The 20719-nt window shown below is 49.0% G+C and overlaps 1 protein-coding gene across 7 annotated transcripts in view; it reads right to left on the bottom strand.

Annotated features, from left to right (window-relative positions):
• KIF21A (kinesin family member 21A) overlaps positions 1–20719 on the bottom strand; it is an 863983-nt gene that overhangs the window by 678551 nt on the left and 164713 nt on the right. For all 7 annotated transcript variants that reach the window (XM_086967225.1, XM_086967228.1, XM_086967231.1 and 4 more), the window contains exon 4: positions 514–663. In XM_086967225.1, coding sequence (XP_086823351.1) covers positions 514–663 — 150 coding nt within the window. The remainder of the gene's footprint in view (positions 1–513; positions 664–20719) is intronic.

The raw sequence follows: 20719 nt of genomic DNA, 5'->3' as shown, positions 1-20719 counted from the left end.
CCCTCTGTGACAGTGGATGTTCATGCATCACCCAGGAAACCATTCTTCCCTTTTGAAATGTGTAGTGACAGTACCCCGATTCATGAAACCACCTACCATTTAAAAATAGAAAAGGACAGTAGTCTGTAGGTCTGAGGGACTTTAGGGTTTCCCTCTATGAACTGGGGTTGCGAGATTTATGTGGCCTTCCCTTTAGAGCGGTACGTCACTTTGTCAGCTAAGTCACAGAAATCATTCTCTGCAACATTCAATTTCACCTGCAGTAAGTGAGAATTATAACCCAGCATTCGTAGCAAAATGCCCAAACCAGCAGTAGTGTTGATGCAATCGAAAGAGACTTTAAGTAGACTGCACTAACCAAGAATTGCAAAAACAAAACTGCAAAAAGAAACTTAAAATGGACTTATGTTACGATATGTTTAGCAAGAAAGAAAGTATTTGATTTACAGTATAAAGAAAAATATATTTTAAATTGATGAATAAGAAGATTAAAAACGGATTTATCTTAATCACCTCTGCTTCAGAGTTTACAGTTCGGGTTGTGACTCCAACCGTGTAAATTCCGCCAGTGGCATCTTCATGTATTCTTATGTTCGACTTTTTATTTTTTGCATCAAAATCCCGGGTCGAATCAAAAAGGTCAAGAACCTCTTCATTGTAAAGCTGGTAAAAAATAATGTTAAATGATTAGTTTTGTATAAACCATTATGCAAATAAGAATCATACAAAATTATTGCGAAGTAAATACATTTGCTCAGGCTCAAAAACGTTAAAACATGGAAGCAGTTAACACGCAAAAACATATCTAAAACAACATATTTTCCACGCAACATGTGCTACTGTGCAACGTTTCCTGGTAACGCCCAGGGAATTAAAATGGATAATTTACATAATAAATAAATAATGGTGGAGAGTATCAGAACGTGTGATGCAAATAGGGCGCCAGAAAATAAAACAAACCACTAAAGGCTACAACAAAATAGTGTGGTGTAAGAACAACTTCGCCAAAAGCTGGCGTCCGAAGAGGTTTGGGTAAAGTGCAAGTCATTCTGAACCAGAATGTTCACACGAAATCAAAGTCATTCTTAAAACGGGTTCTCACACAAACGTGTCCGAGGAGCAAAAGGAGACATCAGGAGGAAATTAATTCAATATCTAGTCGCAAATACTACTGATCTTCCCAAAAATACAACTATCTCCAATAACCTTCCAAATAAATGTAATTCTTTGGGCGCTAAGGAGAAAAGTTAATGTTATGTTATGTTATGTTATGTGGTTTTTATTAGGCGCACAAATGCTCCAGCTAAGGAGCGTCTTGGCGCCCGACAAGGCAGCTACACAACACAACTAAATAAAACAGCACAAGCAAACTAACTAAGGGAATAAAAATGTTTTCAAGGCGCGACGAAAAGAAAGCAAATCGCTCATGGCGCGAATTGCCGGGGGTAAGGAGTTCCACAGAGCAGCGGCCCGCACTCGAAATGAGCGCCCACCGGCCCTGCTTCGCTTAAAGCGCGGAACCACGGCCAATTCGAGATCTGCCGATCTTAAGGGTCGTGCCGGAATATAGTTGGCCATGAGGGTCGTGAGGATCATTGCCGGGGACCCCTTCAAGATCTTATGGGCGACGCAGAGGACCTTAAACTGAATCCGCTGCGCCACCGGGAGCCAGTGCAGTGCTCGAATGGTGCTGGAGGTAGGACAGAATCTTGGAAGGCCCACCACCGCTCTCGCTGCTGCATTCTGGATCCGTTGCAGGCGCCCGATCTCAGCTGCATTCAAACCGGCCAGCAAAGAGCTAGCATAATCCAATCTGGAGATGACGGTAGCTTGGATCATGAGTTGCCGAGTGGGGGCATCGAAGAACTTTAGCACAGGACGGAGCCCACGCAAGATGCCGAAGCAGCAAGCAGCCGTGCGTTTAGTGTGGCATGCAAACGTAAGGGAAGGGTCCAACCAGACCCCGAGGTTTTTAAGCTCGGCGACTGGGATGGGAGCAGAACCCAACTCCTCCGGCCACCATCTCTCTCCCCACAGTTCCGGTTGCCTACCAAATACCATCACCTCGGTCTTACTAGCGTTTAGCTGGAGACAGTTAAGCGTCATCCATCTAGCGACCGCCCTCAGTCCTTGTTGAAACCTAGGAGCGTCGACCTCCGCATCCCCGCTGATCGTGACCGCTAGCTGGGTGTCATCGGCATATGACACCATGGTCATACCCCATTGTTTGACAACCTCAGCCAGCGGCCTAACGTACAGATTGAACAGCGTAGGGCTCAGCGAGGAGCCTTGGGGGACGCCCAGGTTCAACGGGTGGAATTTTGACTGATAAGGTGGGACGGTCACGCTAAAGGCCCGGTTGGTTAAGAACGACCGGAACCAGTCGAGCGCAATGCCGGTGACACCAGCCTCCTCTAAACGCTGCAGAAGGATAGGGTGCGAGACGGTGTCAAAGGCAGCGCTTAGATCTAATAGCACCAGCGCTGCCGTTTGTCCCGCGTCAAGCACGGAGCGAAGGTGCTCCACCATATAAAGCAGAGCCGTCTCCGTGCTGTGACCTGCCCTAAATCCATTCTGCGTAGCGTCGAGTATATCAGCTCGACGGAGATGTTCCGAGAGAGCGGCATTTACGTGTGCCTCCATCACCTTAGCCGGCCACGGCAAGAGTGAAATAGGCCGATAGCTCTCCGGCTTGCTTCCGTCCAGGCTAGGTTTCTTCAGGATCGGACGAACCATGGCTCGCTTCCACTTAAGTGGAACAACGCCAGATGTCAGTGACGCATTGACCAAGGAACAAAGCGGAGAGATGTCATGTGCCGCCAGGTCCTTGAACACTTCAGGGCAAAGTGGATCCTCAGGGGACCCAGACTTCACTTTGCGAGCCAAAGTGCCTAGGCTATCAGAGTTTAACAAAGGTAGAGAACATAGCCCCTCAGATGGTGGTGGCTTAGATGATGTAATCGCTGAGGGAACGACCACAGGAAAGGCTCGGTAGATAGCATTCACCTTTTCCAAAAAAAACTCTGCCAACTTTTCACAGTGCTCCAGAGAGCTCTGATATGATGTTATAACTTTTTTGGCAGTGAGGTCTTTCAATACCTTAAAGATAGCCTTTGCTGGGTTCGAACTATTCCTGAATTGTGTCGCATAAAAAGCGGCACGGGTTCTACACACCGCCCGATGGTACACCTTCACTGTAGCCTGATATAAGACTTTCTTAGAGCTGGAGTAGGCTTTGCGCCATGCCCGCTCTGCGCGTCTGCAAGACACCTTCAGAGCTCGCAGAGAGTCGTCGTACCAGGGGCTGGCCTTGCCAGGACCAGTTTTACAGGTCACCAAGGGGATGAGGGTGTCCAAGGCCCTGGAGACCCATTCGCTGAACCTGTCGTACATCTGATCCGGAGGACCTGAGACGTCAAGCGGGTCAGCTGATAAGAGATGAAAGAACTCATCTAGCTTAAGTTTGTTCCAGCGTCTTCTTGGAACAGAACACACCATTGGCTTAGATGGACTAGCCACGATAGGGCAGTGGAACTGTATCAAATAATGATCAGTCCATGCCAGAGGTGTGTAGCTGGTGACACAGACTTCCGTCAGATTGGTAAAGAACGGGTCAAGGGTGTGACCCCCTGAGTGTGTGGGCTGCGTCACCAACTGATTAAGCTGTAACGCCTCAAGGTCAGCCAGGAAACTGGCGACTGAGGGACTACTGGAGTTGTTAAAGTGCAGATTTAGATCTCCAATGATGGTAAAATTGGAGCACCCCGTAGCCAGATTGCTAATAGCCTCGGGTAACGCTGCTCTGAAGGCCACTTCACTCCCCGGGGGCCGATAAATTACCAGTCCCGACAGGGTGAAGTTGGATGAAATAGCAACCTTAAACAGAGCGCTTTCGCACCCCGAGATCTTTTGCCCATGCCATGTGGTAGGGTAACAGGACTTGACGGCAAGAGCAATACCCCCGCCTCTTGAGGTCCTATTCAAGGTGAATACCGAGTATTCCGGCGGGAAGGCCAGATTGACAATGGCCGTGTCAGCATCCTGCAGCCAGGTCTCTGTTACACAAAATAGGTCAGGCAACTCCCTGCCTAGCAGATCATTAATGTCGAGATGGTGCTTGACAAGCGACCTAGCATTAAGATTCCATATGCTAATACCTGGCACCGGGCTTAGAGGCGTACGCAGTACTTCCCTGCAGCTCCTGCTTACCGGGGCAGCCAGCGTAAAGCATCCGCAGCCACACGATAAGGGGCCGCTTAAGGGATCCACCCTAGGTGTAGAGCAGGGTGGCCGCGACCTCTCAATGGCAACCAGACTATCTCTGGTATAGCACCGCATGATGTAGAGTAGACCGACCAGGAGGGGGGCCAGGGTCCAGCCACGTCCGGCGCGTCCTGTCGCGGACGGGCGCAGACGGGCAGGACTCTGGCACGACTCCGGCATGCGACGGCGTTCCCGCTGCGCGGGAGAGAGCGACTTTAAGTAGGCGCCGGAAATGGAGGGAGGAGCGCGTGGACGCTCCAAGATGGCGCCCGCCGAAAAAAGCCTGGTCCCAAACAAAGATGGCGCTGGTCGCCGATCAGCTATCAGCCCACCCACAGAACCCGGACCCACCGAAAACGGTGGTGGAGATTCCAAATTAAATGCAAGTAAGAGGGGGGGGGAGAGCCCAAGCAGCGCACAGTTAAAAATGCTACAACAAAAGAACGAAGCAAAAACGCGCTAAATGCGTCAGCAAATAATAATTAAAATTTCAAGCGCTCACAAACCGCAGCGCGGTGATGTGCCACCTTGTCAGGCACATGGTTTAGACATGCTTATTAAACATGTTACAACAGTTTTTTTTTAAACGTTGATTCCCACATAAGTCAAATATTCTATCCTTTATTATATTTTATCAACTTTAGGGAACATAAAATGCAATTAAAGCACTAACAACGTTTCCCATGAGGTGTTCTATTCAACACACAATTTCAATTTTAACTATATACGACTATCCTTCGAACAAGTGACCTTAGTGGATTTAAATAAAGTACGGGATCAAACGGCGTGATGATAGTCTCTGGGTCCAAGAGCAAGTCGTTGGCTATCTCGTAAAAACACAAAGTTTTGATACTGGTTTCCCGTGGCCTTGTACTGCTGCTCTCAGCTTAAACAACAACCACTGACTTGACTCTGCAAAGGCAGAGGATCGAGGAGTCAAGGCTTCTCAGAAGTCATTTTAGGTTGGTAACTCAGACACTGTACATCAAAGTAATTATAAACAATAAGGCAGTGTTCAGTCAAGGCTGTTGTTTCAAAATAGCAATGATTCACAAATCATAAAGTACTATCCCCTTGCGGGGCGGAGATTTAATCCTTAACTCTTCGATAGTGCTTACATGGGAGGGGAAGGGGTTATAATTCATTTAATAAGGGCGTTTGTACATTATTTTATACATGGTTGGAATCAACACTGTGATAAAGTGGTTTATTAGTTGGGGTCGACAGGTTTCCATCGCAAGTAATAAGTCACTATCTCATTAGGTCCAGTCAAAAGTTTCAGTAATTTAAACTTGAGATCACCCCATGGTAGTTATGGCAAAGAGCAAATAGGCTTAACTTAACAACAATGTGCAAATAATTTAGAAGTACCAAAAGGGTTAAAAAGTAAAAAATACAACACAATAAAAATCCAGCTCCAAATTATAATATCAGAGCAAAATTTAATAAACAAAATGACTCCAAAATGGCAAAAATCCAACAAGGGAAACCGGAGCTAAGAAGTTTTTAAAGATTTAGGAAAAAGTACAGTCAGGAAGCACAAAAACCTATTGTTATCAATGATTGCAGTAGACCAGGACCAAGACACGATTTGAGGCCAACGTGATGGGCCCTGGCCAGGTGCAACAAATATATTGGCCCGCTACGGTCTGAAAGTAGGGAAGTTCGAATAAGTTTCTAAGTCTCTAGGATTTTTTTGTTTTTCTGGCGACAAATTCTTCTCCACATGGGATGAACGTGAAGTACCATCAGACACCTTGGAATAGCCTGTCTCATACTTTTCGCAGTCGGCGCCCTTGAAACTCTGGAGCAAAAAGTTTTGAGAAAGTTCCAAAACTTCTTTTGGTGCCAAAGAACCAAAGAAGTGCACTTTCAAGGCTCTCGGGACCTCAGAGGGGGCACTTGGAGATTCTCAGGGTGTCAGGCAGATTGGAATAGTAAAATCCAGAACCACTGCAGTTGATATCAGACAGCTGGTATTCTTCACAGAAATGTCCTCTTCAGCTTATTTAAGCTCTTGGAACCACTCAAGGTATCAGCCTTATGATCCTTGAAGATGTTTTTGTCCATGGATTTCAAGTGGAAGGGGCTTAACTTCTTCAGGTCTTTCTCAGAGGGCACAGATACAAGTGCAGCAGGTTCAGTCAGCCTCGTATTCTTTCGCAAGCTCAGCCGTGTTCTGAAGAAGGCTGGGTGAGACTCTCCAGTATTGTAGTTTTCTCCTGTCTGTGGGTGGCGAACACCCTAAGACACTACTAGTTACTCTGTGACCACAGGCCCTGACCTAACTACATTTACAGTAGATCCTGTTTACTTTACTGCAGTGTTAAGATGAAATCTTTAGCAACTAAACTTGGTCGCTGGAGATGTGTGAGGGGATGGACTATTATAGTCACTAGTGTCCACCCACAACTAGCACCAAAATCCAGTTTGAAGCAGGCACTGTACCCACAACATACCTAGTGACAAAAGTCAGGTAGGACAAAAGCAGGATCCACAACAATTGTTCATGCATCCCATTCTCCCTCTTTCAAGTGTGTCAAACTGTTTCATGTGGCTCACCAGACCTGCCAGGTAGGATTTAACATTGTGATGTGAACAGAAAGTGAACAGCCCCTGTCCCTCATATTCTATTGTGCTCAGAAGAGTCATCTCTGCCCTTTTCAGCCAGCCTACTAAGTGCTCCTGGGAAGAATTTCACACCTCTTCCTGGGCCGAACAGGGGCTGGGAGGTAGCAGATTTTAAGGGCTAGCGAATAATGCTTAACAGCCTTCTCACCATTCAGGAAGGTAAAGGTATCTTTTTAAAAAATAAATCCTACATATTTAATAGAAGTCCAACTTCCACTCTATCTGAAACGTGTATAAAAGTGGGATCCAACCCACACACTTGGTTCCAGTTCCAAGTTCTCCATGAGCAGGGAAGTGAGTGCTCTGCAGAGTACTTATAGGACTGCTGTGTGACCAGTGGTACAAAAGGGGGTGGTGATGGACGGAGCATCCAAATCAATCAAACACTCACACCCATTCAAAAGATCTGGGTTTAATCCATCACCGTTCTTTATCCCACTCTGCCACCCCAGTTCAGACATGGCTATATGCAAATCAGTCTGACCCTGTGCGTCATGGGAACAGTCCAGCCCTAACTGCCAAGCCATGTCTTCACTGGACCGGAAACAAGCTTCCGAGGACCGGTTTCTGGCATTCCAGCCGTCTTCAGCCCGGCTTGCTTGAATCCCCTTTTGTACCGCTTTTGGCCGCCATAAGTGTGGCAGGGTATGCTCAGACGTGAGTCCCTTGCTCACTTTGCCACTGGATTCAAGCAAGCCGGGCTGAAGACGGCTGGAATGCCAGAAACCGGTCCTCTGAAGCTTGTTTCCGGTCCAGGGAAGACCTGGCTTGGCAGTTCGGGCTGCACTCTTTCCATGAGGCACAGGGTCAGACTGATTTGCATATAGCCATGTCTGAACTGGGGTGGCAGAGTGGGTTAAAGAACGGTGATGGATTAAACCCAGATCTTTTGACTGGGTGTGAGTGTTTGATTGATTCAGATGCTCCGTCCATCACCACCCCCTTTTGTACCGCTTTCGGCCGCCATAAGTGTGGCAGGGTATGCTCAGACGTGAGTCCCTTGCTCACTTAGCCACTGGATTCAAGCAAGTCGGGCTGAAGACGGCTGGAATGCCAGAAACCAGTCCTCGGAAGCTTGTTTCCGGTCCAGGGAAGACATGTCTGAACTGGGGTGGCAGAGTGGGCTAAAGAACGGTGATGGATTAAACCCAGATCTTTTGACTGGGTGTGAGTGTTTGATTGATTGATTCAGATGCTCCGTCCATCACCACCCCCTTTCGTACCGCTTTTGGCCGCCATAAGTGTTGTCAGGGTATGCTCAGACGTGAGTCCCTTGCTCACTTTGCCACTGGATTCAAGCAAGCCTGGCTGAAGACGGCTGGAATGCCAGAAACCGGTCCTCGGAAGCTTGTTTCCGGTCCAGGGAAGACATGGCTTGGCAGTTCGGGCTGGACTGTTCCATGAGGCACAGGGTCAGACTGATTTGCATATAGCCATGTCTGAACTGGGGTGGCAGAGTGGGCTAAAGAACGGTGATGGATTAAACCCAGATCTTTTGACTGGGTGTGAGTGTTTGATTGATTCAGATGCTCCGTCCATCACCACCCCCTTTTGTACTGCTGTGTGACCAGAGCAGATAAAAGTGTGGGGACATCACTGAACTTTCTGCTGGAGGAGTAGAGGATATGCTTAGTGCCAAATAACCCTGCCTGTCTGCCAAGGGAAGGAGTCGGCCTGGCACTGCAAGAGGAGAGCCTGTCAAGGGCAAACCTGGTGTGTTCAGAGTGGGAGAAATACCCTGAAAAAAACAGAGTACTTGAGAGAGAAAAGCCAAGATTGATCCATACTGTGAGTGGGTTTCTCAGGTTCTCTCTATGGTACTATTGAGAACTACCCACAAAAGACAGCACAAGTTTAAAACCATCATATGCACCTGGTAGCCGCTATCTGCTGCAGTTGCTGTCGACGGAGAAAGAAGCCACGTCACCACCAAGTTAGAGTTGATTAGCCTGGGAAGGCTGCAAATGGCAGGGAAACATTCTGCTAATCAATCAACTTGGCGGGGAATGCCACTGCCTTACCATAGGACCTGTCTGCATTGAATCAATGGAGGGACACAACGCACCAAACTTCAAATATGTCCCAACAGCAGGTATGTACAGATTTAGTAGCTAGATTCCTGGTTGCCAAAATAAAGTCAAAGGCACTCAACTGCCGCTGTTCAATTTCCATGCATGGAGGAGGAGTGTGTGCAGATTTGGGTGCAGGATCCTGCTGCTGAGACAGGAGATCCTCCCAAACTGGCAGCCTGATCCGAGGACAGATACTCAAGCTCAGGAGTTCAGGATACAATAATCTCCTTACCCAATCGAGGCCACTAAGAATGCTTACGCCTTTTAGGTCCGGATCTCCTTGAGAATTCAAGGCATAAGTAGTAAGGCATCCAGGAGTCCCAAGTTTTACTCTATGCGGAGCGAGTCTTCATGTGAGAAACACCTAGGAAACTCTAACTGACAGATGTTTTAACTTTGTGTATTCTTGGCAGTGGTAAACAGATTAATCCAAGATTTTCCTAATTTGCAGAAAAGACCTCGTGCCACCCCCCGGTGCAACTACCATTAATTTGTGATGCTCTAGGAGTCAACACCTAAGCTTGTCCTCCCTAGTATTAAAAAATCCCGCCATGTGGTGCACCACCAGGAACATCCGCTAGCGGTCCAAATACATCCAGTGGCATAGAGCCTCCTGGCACAGAGCCCACGACCCAACCCTGTTCTGCTTGTTGCAATACCACACGACAGTGGTGTTGCCCATGAAAACCTGAACCAGACTTACATGAATGGATGGGAGGAAGGCCTCCAATGCCAAATGGATGGCTTTGAACTCCAACAAGCTGATGTGCCACTGAGCATCTGCAAGAGACCAAAGGCCTCTGATTTCCACCTATCGGAGATAGGCACGCCACCTGACAAGCAATGCATCAGTCACCTGCCAGTTCTGGGTGGGGAAGGGAGAGGGGTCTGCTACTGACCCATTTGAAGTCCTGTAGCTCCAACTGCAGGTCTTTCACACTCTCCTCCAAAATCTGGACAGCATTGGACGGGTTCCCTCGATGCTGTTGTCACAAAGTCTTCAGATCCCACTGCAGAGCTCGCAGATGCCACCTGGCGTACTTGACCAGCAGGATTCAGGAGGCCATCAGTACCAGCTGCCTCAGTCAACCTCACTGAGATCACGGTCCCCGGCTGAAAGATCACAGCCGGAGTCTCTGGACTTTTTTTCTGGAGGAAACGCATGAAACCGAACAGTGTCCAGAATTGTTCAGCTGAAAAGGAGCCACTGAGGAGTCAAATGTGAGTTTTGCACATTGATACTGAACCTCAACGATGTCAGGAGATTCACCATTGGCTGAAGGTAGGCTACATCTGCCTGGGGTGATGCGGACTTCAACAGCCAGGAGGTACAGTAAGACTGGGACCCTTGACCTACTCAGATGTAATGTACGTTACTAAAATGTATAAAGCCCTCTTATACACTAAGGTGTCTTGGCGCTAGCTGCTCATGACACACAAACTAAAACGCTCCTAGTAGCAAAAAAGTCATGTCCTAATTCTTTCATGAAACTCAATAAGATGGGGATGTTCCTAATATGAAGTGGTAGACTGTTCCATAATTTGGCTGTGCCAATTAAAAAGCTTCTATCGCCCCAAGTGGATTTTCTGAATCTACAGACGGTCAGGGTTTTGGTACACTGAAATTTCTGTATAATAAACTCAGGGCCAGAATCATGGCGTGCCTTGTGGGCAAAGCAGAGGTCTTAAATGTAATACAGCTCCTTACTTGGAACCAGTGGAGCTTTTGGATACCAGGGAAGATGGAGTCGAAATTGGGCAATCCTAAAACCACTCTGGTCGCAGCGTTTTGAACTAGCTCAACTTTGTTGGAGTGTTTTCCTGTATGTTCAAAAGAAGGCCGTTACAGTAGTCTAGCTTGGTTAGCACTAAGGTGGTAAGGACTAGTTTTTTTGAGTTGAGTTTTTACGGAGACTAACACAGCGACCTGAGCACCATAGTTGAGCTTGTTGTCAATGATTATGCCACGTTTTTGGTCTTGGACACTGGGGCGGGAAAAGTAACTAGGTCATCAGGCCACCAGGAGCGGGACGACAGCAGTGAAAGATTGCCAAAAATTATCACCTCCATTTTACCTGAGTTAAGCTTCAGACAGTAACTATTCAGCCAGGCACTCACTGCTCTCAAACAGTCTGTAATCGAGAAGACAGCTCAGGATCGTCTGTGCGGGCTGACACCACAATTTCAGTGTCATCAGCGTAGGTGGTAATAGCAAAGTACCTGGGGAGGCCGACTCTCAGGATTGTGTGCCCTGGGAGCCGCTGCCTCACCGAGAAACACACGGAGCAGAAAGCTGAGAAACAGGTCCTGTGATCCTGGGTGGGAACCCACAGCCCGAGTGGAGAGTGACGAAGAAACCGGGGCTCCGGAGCACGTAGCTTAAGAAACATCCCATCAAAGAAGGGAAGGAGGTGCGAACACAGAGGTGAGGCCTGTGTCTATGGAGACTAAAGAGCGGCCCGTGAGACCGAACCCGCGAGCGAGCACTTCATGCGGTGAGCAGCTTTATCAAAATGGAGGAGAACGGTGTGCCTTGCGCCACACAGCAACTAAGTAGTGTGCCTAGAGAAGTAGGTGTTGGGACAGCACAGCGCCCGCAGCTGCCTCTGCGCGGGACGACTTGTGGTGCTCCTCACAACCCCTGCAGGCCCAAACTGAAGTAATGGACCACCTCCTACACTAAGTGAACCAGAGACACCCTGTGCTCACTGGGGTCCGGGGGCCTTGTTGGGTCCTGAACCGCGACGCTGGTGGACAATCCAAGGGAAGGCAGGCGGAGGTGTGGTGTGTCCTGCAAACTCCGAACGCCTGCGGCGGAAGACAGGGCCTCGCCCGATAGGTGCAGAGTGCAAATCGGAACGGCACGGAGACCAGGGAGCCCTGCCAGGCCGAGGTCTGTGATGTCATCAGGACATCATCAACACACAGAGGACTCAAGTTGCGCCCCTGTGGCTCCCCCAAGGAGCTAAGTGGAAGCTGGTTGCCTGCGGACCATTAAGCTGAGGCCGGGGCGCTGTGAGAACACTGGAGCCCGGGGACCGTACCGGGTCCAGACCCACACCACCACAGGCATGCCAGATCGGAAAGAATTAAATGGACGGCTTCCGTCCTCTACCCTGAGTCACACACACACCTACTACACAACCAGAGTTTATGACGGAGGTGAGGCTGCGTGGAGAAACATCCCCCTGCCCACGACAGGGCCTGGCTCAGCGGCCTGAGGGGGAGAAACGAAGAGCGAGTGAACATGTGAGACTCCCCTGTCGCAAAGCCTGTCCCCACACACACAAGCAAATCAAGAGGACTTAGCACCAACACTAATCATTCCTCTCATGACCCTGCACTGCGACGACCCAGCGGCCTCTCTTGCATGAGAGTGAATGGCTGCCTAACTGCTGGATGCACTAGATCTAAATAGAGGTACATGGCAAGATCTAGAGACCCAACTGAGCACAGTTCCACTGCCGACCGCAAAAGAACACAAGGCACAGAACTGCTCACTGACCTGAGACGCCACACACTTGTAGTGAATTGATCAAAGACCTCCTCGGCCGGAGGGTTCCGGCAAGGTCTGGTGGTCCTTTGGAGGTGTAGCAGAACTAGGGGTTACCAAGCTTGTGTAGTGCCTCTACTACTCCTGCATAGTTGGACACCTCTACACCATACTTAACGCGGACCAGCCCCACACACAGGAAGCAGGGCGGCACCACCCCTCAATGCTCTTCAGGATGGGCAGACAACGCACTGGACCAGGACGGGCGTACTCGCAGCCAGCCACCAATGCCAAACAGCCTGGACAGGAACCAACAGAATCTTCCACGGCCCTCGCAATGGAATCTATGATAGACTTCATACTCGAAACAGTGGAAAAGATAGAAGTCTCCCTGGCACAGACAAACACATCCCTAGAGGGGCGCATAGACAAAATTACCTCTGATTTCACCCTGCTACATGTGGACCATCAGAAGCTGGTTGACAGGGTCTACGAGATAGAGGCAGAGATGGAAGAGGCCCAGCTGCTAAGGCCACGTCAACCGATGTGCGAGAACTCTCAGCACAAATGCACACTCTAGAACACAGAATGGATGTTGCAGAGGGTCACCCTACTGTAACAGCATGAGGATGGTGGGAATGCCCGAGGGAGCAGAGGGTCTAGATGTCGTGGCATATATGGAACGGTGGTTGAAATCCCTGCTACCCATGACACGTTCTCTACTTTCTCCGTGTTGGAGAGAGCTCACAGGGTGCCCTCGGGACAACGCCCCACTAGGCGCAGGTCCACGGCCTCTCCTCTTCCACCATCTCAATCTCAATGACCGTGATGCATAATTTCGCGAAGTTCGCAAACTGGAGGAGGTAAGAGTAGGCAGCACATCAGTTCTGTTTTTTACGAATTACGCCCTAGGGGTGCAGAAACAGAGAGGTACATTCCTAGAAGTTAAGACATGCATGCGGGAGCTGGACATTCGCTACTCGCTCTTCTTTCCAGCTCGTCTCCGAGTTGTCCTGAATGGATCCACTCATTTCGTTAACATGGTGACGAGGTCCTAAGACAGGCAGGAAACAGAAGGCCACCACACGTCGCAGAGTGGACGAGTTGCCTCAGACAATCACGAAAATTGCAAATGAAGCAAGAGACCACCCACACATCTCCATGCCGTCCCTAACTTGGAACAGATACTACAGGAGAGACGTGAAGCCCTTTTAAAAGTGGCAACGATACAGAGCTGCAACAAGAGCAGAGACCTGGACGCTTCATCTGAACAGTCCCTCAGCGAAAAAAGCGCTTCTACATTGTGGCCCTCCGGAGAAGAGTTCCAGCAACCCCGGATAGCGACATCTCAGACAGCAGATGAACTAATGTGAACTATGACTTATGATATTGTGCAAATAGCTACATTAACCTGCGCACTGCATGCTAACACATTAGCAGCATTAAATGCAGAGAGCACCAGAGGGGGGCATCATACATAACCCATGCATGGGGAGGGGGCTTGCCCAGTTTCCTAACCACAGAGCCTCACATAACTGCAGATGTGCAACGCACCCAATTTAATGTCAGCATAGGGCCTACACATGTATCACCTTTGCATCCTCCAGCAGACACAACCACCCCCTGGACCCCGACACGACCAGTCAGGCGTTGACACTTGGTGAAGTTCGTAGTTTGGGCAGATACATGTTGTCCCTCTGCTCAGTCTCTGTTATGCAACATTACGTTTTCAGTTTGACATATCATTTCCCCGTGTCATGCGACAATTGTTTCTACAGACGCGGCACCCGCCTATAACTCAAGAACGCCGTTACCGACTTGCCTCTAGCTTACAGCACTACCCGCATACAACAATGAACCAACTCACATAAAACATGTTGCCCACAAACCTAGTCACCTGGAATGTAAGAGGCATGCTCACACCAGCGCACTGATATGAAACTTACGCACACCTCAAGCGCCACACAACTCACATAGCATTATTACAAGAGACACATCTCGCGCAATCAGAGATCCGAAAACTACAGCACAGATGGCGAAGACAAGTAATCGCCACAGGATACTCCTCCTTTGTTTGAGGAGCCCTAATTTACATATGCCTGCAAACCCTTCTCATCCCGAGGAGGTAGAAATAGACATGTGCAGTCGCTGTGTACTGGTGAAAGCCCAGTTAGATGGGAAACACATAATGTTAGGGTCTATATATGCCTCAAACACAGAACAGGCAGCTTTCTGGCATACATCATCTGGTGAGCTATCACGCTGGTGTGCTACTCCTTGGTTATTGGGAGGGGACTTAAATGCAGTACTGGACACAAGTCTATACAGGTCCTTACCACCACTTCTGCAAACCACTGCCACATCCAAGGCCAGAGCTCTAAAGGAGTGGCTTCACCATTGACAGCTAGTCGACCCTGCTCCACTTCTTTTACTCTACTCCTTTCACTCCCCCCACATGGACTTCATGTTCGTAGTGATCGCTTCATGGGTACTACGGCGTTAATCACCGACTTCACTCAAGTGGATTACTTAGGCCGCACACACTCGGACCACAATCCCTACATACTACAGCTTCAGGGGGAGTGAGTAGGGCATATAAAAAGCCTCTGGGGGCTGCAACCAACAGCATTGGAAGATCCCCCTTTCAGAGCATCACTGGGTGCAACCATTAACCCCTTTTTTGAAATAGACACAGACTCTGTCACAGCCAAAGGCAGTGAATGGGATGCATTCAAAACGGTAGGGAGGGGACAGTGCTTAGGCCTCAGTTGGGGCAGCCGTCGCCAGCTAGATTAAGAGGTGATAAGTATCAAAGACACGCTCCTTAGACTGGAGTCAGACGCAGTGTGTGACCCTAACGCCCAGCACATCTTGGCCAAATTGAGGCAAGAGCGCACCAAAGCCACAGAGTGCTTGCAATGTCTGAATTATGCCTCGCACTCAGCATGAACCCACACAACAGCTGACAGAGTGGGCTACTTGCTGGTGCGACTGATCAGACAGGAACAACCACAGCACCCGGTCCTTTCACTACACTCTATGCCCGGGCACTTATTGACTACCCAACAAGAAATTCATCAAGAATTCACCAAGCATTACTCAAAGCTATATAAATCAGTCATCAACATAGACCCCATGTAATTGGAGGCCTTTTTATCCCCATTACCCATGCGATGGTATCCCCAAAGCAGAGGGCAGAACTAGATGAGCCAATAACACTCTTGGAGGTCCAGGCTGCTATACAAAGCATTAGATTTGGGTAAGGCACATGAGCCGGTCCGGCTGCCGGCTGAATAATACAAGGCATATATAGCAGCCCTAGTCGACATATACTGTCATTGTACAATAGCTCACAGGAGGCATCCATCCTCCCAGGGATGCTCCCTGAGTCCCTGCTCGTCTCACTGCTTAAACCAGATAGAAGCCCTGAGCTATTGGGTTCTTATTGTCCATTAGCACTATTAAACAAGGACTACAAGATACTGGCCAAAATCTTAGCTAATTGACTGGCCCCAATATTACCCCAGCTGGTCCACACCAATCAGAACGGCTTTGTGCCAGCTCGCAGAACCTCATTGTGTCTGAGGCGCTTTTTCAAAGTAGCTAACTACTCAAAGGAACGTTGGCCACATTCAGGTTGCTTGGTACTCTACCTGGAGAAAGCGTTTGACACGCTAGAATGGGAATTTTAATTTGCCACCCTAGCTAGGTCCGATCTAGGAACCCATTTCCTGAGCCTTATTAATCTATTGTGCACCCAGCCCACTGCACAAGTCGAGACAGGTCCCTATGTATCTGACCCGATTCCCATAGATAGTGGCACCAGACAGGGATGCTCGCTCTCCCCTATACTGTTTTCCCAAGCAATAGAACCACTCGCTGAGACCCTATGAAGGTGGGAAGAAGAATGGGGAATCCCCCTGGAAGATGGCACACACTTAGTATCCCCGTACGCTGAGGACCTGCTGATACACCTCCGGGATATACGGGAACCATGTGATGTCATAGAGAAGACGCTGTCGAACTTTGTCTCACTGTTGGGCTTGCGAGTGAACTGAGGAAACTCATGTCTATACCCATTCACTGAGGCAACCTGCGACCTGGCACTCATGGTAAATGGAGCCTCGGTGCAGTGGCAGCATTCAGCATTCCGATACCTAGGGGTCTGGATATACCATCAACAAGAGGATCTCCTAGAAGGGAACCTCACAAAAGCCATCAATGCGATCAAATCGGAAATGACATTCTGGCGCACTCTTCCTCTTGCAGTCATGGGTCGAATTGCACTCTTAAATATGGTGGTCCTCGCACAGCTGCAATATTAATTCACCAACCTGACTCTGTATATCAAGTCCCCAGTTTCTCGCTCACTAGAAGGCACTAAGCAAGGCTTCATATGGCATGACTCACGATTTAGAGTAGTGTTAGCCAAACTATCTGCCAACAGATAAGGGAGGGCTGGCCATACCCATCATGGAATATTATTACCTAGCAGCGCCATTACAATGGATAGCCCGAGGGTTAGTTGGCTGGATGTAGCTGACACCGCTACACAACAGCCAGCACGCACGCACCCATATATCATAAGCCTGTTCCATCCCGGCAGAAAAAGGAGAATCTTCCTCCCAATTGATACTGGCGATAGCCCAAAGCGGTTTTCACCTCAGCCTGCGACTCACAAGAAATGTCATCCCATACGTGTGATACAGGGTACACCTAGAAAGCACCAAGCAGTCGCCGCAGCAGAACTCTCTGCCTGGGAGGAAGCGGGAGTACAGACACTAGGAGATATGTACCATGATAAACAATGAGTACCCTTTGACATATTAGTTGAGGAGAGCGGCCTGACGCAAGGTCAATTCTTATTACATGCCTGATACAGACACTGCGAACCATGTGGGGAGGCATAGCCCAAGAGCCCACAACACACCTTACCGTCTAATACAAAAACTGGGCAACGGCAGACACGTTACAAAGTGGTTCGTGAAAGGACTATGGATACATTCGGCATACCCATTGGTGTCGCTTAGGCAACACTGGGACACTGACCTCCACATTCAATAAACTGAGCGTAAATGGTCGACTATACTCAAGGTGTCTGTTAGACCTGGCATCTTTGGCGTGGTTTCCCCAGTCTTTTTGGCCTCTACCTCCTGTATTTTTGATGCTGTGCTGGATTTCGTTTTTGCTGGTTTAGATGCTTTGGACATTCTGCCACTGCTGATCAGTGTCAGAGTGTAAGTGCTCCCTGTGTAAATTGTTATTATGATTGGATACACATGATTGGCATATTTGTATCACCAAGAAGTCCCTAATAAAGTGCACTGGGTGTGCCAGGGCTGGTGATGACAAATGCTACTAGTGGGCCTGCAGCACTAATTGTGCCACCCTCAGGAGCAGCCCCAAAATGGTGTCTCAGGCCTGCCACCGCAGTGCCTGTGTGCAGTCTGTGAACTACCATGTCCTCCAGGTCAGTGTTCCCACTGACCAGGCCTAACCCTTCACTTTTTGTGCACATTGGTCACCCCTATGGAAACCCCAAGGTACCCCCTTGGGCAGGGTGCAGTGTATGTGAAAGGTAGAGCATGTACTTGTGCAGGTGACATGCTCTGGTAGTGAATTACAGCCATTTTCGTTTTTCACTGCTGCAAGGCTATCTTGCTCCATAGGCTATCATGGAGGATGCTGGCTACAGTGGCTACCAGCATATCTTCCCATAGGAACAAGACAGGACATAAAAGTCTAGTATCCCTGAACTCAGAATTTAATAACACACCTTTTAGGAAAGGTTGTTTTTGAATCCTGTGTTTGAGAACAGCACTTTTAGAAAGTTGCTGTTCTCTTGTCTGCCCTTTCTGTGTGCCTTGGCCTGTTTGTGTATTGACAGTCTGGTTTGAACGTGACAGGGGCTGGGGATTCCCCAGGAGGCTGGCTGAGTCAGCCCTAGGCTGAATGACTGCATTTGCAACTTGAGTGGTGGGAGGAGATAGCACCTGGGCCTCAATAGGGCTGTGCCTGCCTTCCACAATGCTGGCTCCACCTCCTGCTGGGCGGCGGACGACCCTGCCCCTCACTCTGAAAGGAAAGGAGAAGCCAGGAAAACAAAGTGCTCAAGGAACACCCAGAACTAGTTCAGACCGGGCTCAGGGCCCACTTGCACAAAGAGAACAAAGACTTTTAGGGGTATAAGTACAGGCCCCTGACAACAGAAAATTAGATCATCCTGGAATCAAGAAGGAACCTCTGCCAAGGAGAAATCTGAAACTGAAGAAGGAAGATTGTCCCGCTGTTGCTATGCTGGATTGCCCTGTTGTTGCTTTGCTGCCAAGGAGAGGGGAAGGACTTTGCTTTGCGCTGTGTCCCCTTGCTTGAAGGAATCTCCAAGGGCCTGAGAAGAGCTGGCTCCCTGTTTTGAAGTCCCAGGAACAAAAGGACTTCACCCCCAGATTCCCCTGAGCTCTACTGAGAGAGTTCTGTTCTTCCTGGAGTGCGTGGCCCATGTGTGGTGCCTCTGGAAGTTGTACGTGTGCTGGGAAGCTGGAAACCAAGATTTAAAGACTTTGCTACAGAAAAGTTATCGCATCGCTCGCTGCGGAGCGCATCCCTGACAGTGCGAGGAAATTCCCACCGCTACGAAGGCCGAGATCGTCGCAGCGCCTGTTGCCGCTGCCAGAGCCGTCGCATCCTTCGTTTGCAGGACGCACCAGACCGGTGCGGGAAGACTATCATCGCTGCGAGTGTCGTCGCAGAGCCTGTCGTTGCTGGGTGAGATCGCCACACCGCTTACTTGCGGACCTCATCACGTTGCTGCGAACATCGTTGCAGAGCCATCGCATCGAGGAGCTGCGAGGGAGAGATCGCCGCTGGATCGCGCATCGTCGCCCCGGAGATCGTTGCAGCCCCTACGAGATCGTCGTATCGTGCCTTTGCGAGAACAAACTTCCTACGTAACCTACGCATCGGAATCCATACAAGTGGCCTTCCGCCCCATACAGACCGGATTTGTCGCAACACGCCCGCAGCTGCAGCGGAGCTGTCGCAAACGCCTCCCCAAGGTCTCAGGAGCAACGCATCGCTTGTTTTCCACCGAACCAGCTTCTGCTTTTGGAACTTTGTCGCAACTAAAGGTACTGTTGGCTAAACGTGACGCAACTGTGAACTTTTCATGCAACTGTGGATTATTTTTATCACAACCTTAAGAACTCTTTCGCAACCATATTCTTGAACTGTGTATGTTGGATTTTTGTTGTTTTGGTCATGTGTAGTTTAGATTAAAAACCTTTATTTTTCTAAACTGTTGTGGAGTCAGTTTGTGGTGTTTTCACTGTGTTACTGTGAGTGTTGGTACAAATACTTTACAAATTGCCTTCTGATTAGCCTTGACTGCTCGTGCCAAGCTACCTAGAGGGTGAGCAGGGTTTATCTCAGAGGGTTTCCTCCTTACCCTGACTAGAGGCAAGGGTCCCAATTTGAACAGTGGTATCTACCTCTGCCGACTAGAGACCCCCAGTTCTAACAGTGTCCAAACGCATTCCAAGAAATGCCAGGTTTAAACAAATACAATATTTCAAAATACACAGAGCATATCTGACACCAGACAAGATTAACAAATACTTCAACCGTACTGATGCTCATTGCCCCAGATGGAGGCAGGAAGATGTGGACCTATTGCATATTATGGGCCTGCATGGCTCTCATCACGTATTGGGAAACTGTCAATACATACTTATCACAGTGCACTGGCCGAACTGTGGAATGTACCTGGGAAGTCTGCCTTTTGGGCTTATATCATAGATCCAAAAAATACATGGTGACATCCTGATTCATAGACCTAGAGTTAGTCGTGGCCAAGCGCTAGATTTCTAGGCGCTGGAAGTTCTAGAAACCCCCCACCTAGAAAATCCTGGTTTCAGTCTCTGGTGAATTGGGCTCAGGAGGAAAGAGTTGCATTACATCGTGAAGGCACCCTGGGGTTTCGAACATTCTCGATAGCGGCAGGATGGGACACGATCCTACGATCCTACCGGATCTTTGCAGTGTCTGGCAGGAGAGGGAAGAGACACGAGAGATCCCCCACCCCCACCCCCCAGGACACAGATAGAATGCAAACACTAGTAACTAGTGCAAAATAACATAGGCAACTAAACAAGACCTATAGCTTGAGGTTCTGCGTGACCTCGCACCTTGTGCACCTTACACGCACCTCCAGGGTACACCACAACTGATTAGTGAGATGGGGACTTTACCACACAACATCAGA

Source organism: Lissotriton vulgaris, chromosome 1_1 (genome assembly GCF_964263255.1).
Source record: "Lissotriton vulgaris chromosome 1_1, aLisVul1.2, whole genome shotgun sequence".
NCBI lineage: Eukaryota > Metazoa > Chordata > Amphibia > Caudata > Salamandridae > Lissotriton > Lissotriton vulgaris.
This window is presented reverse-complemented; position numbering and strand designations above follow the sequence as displayed.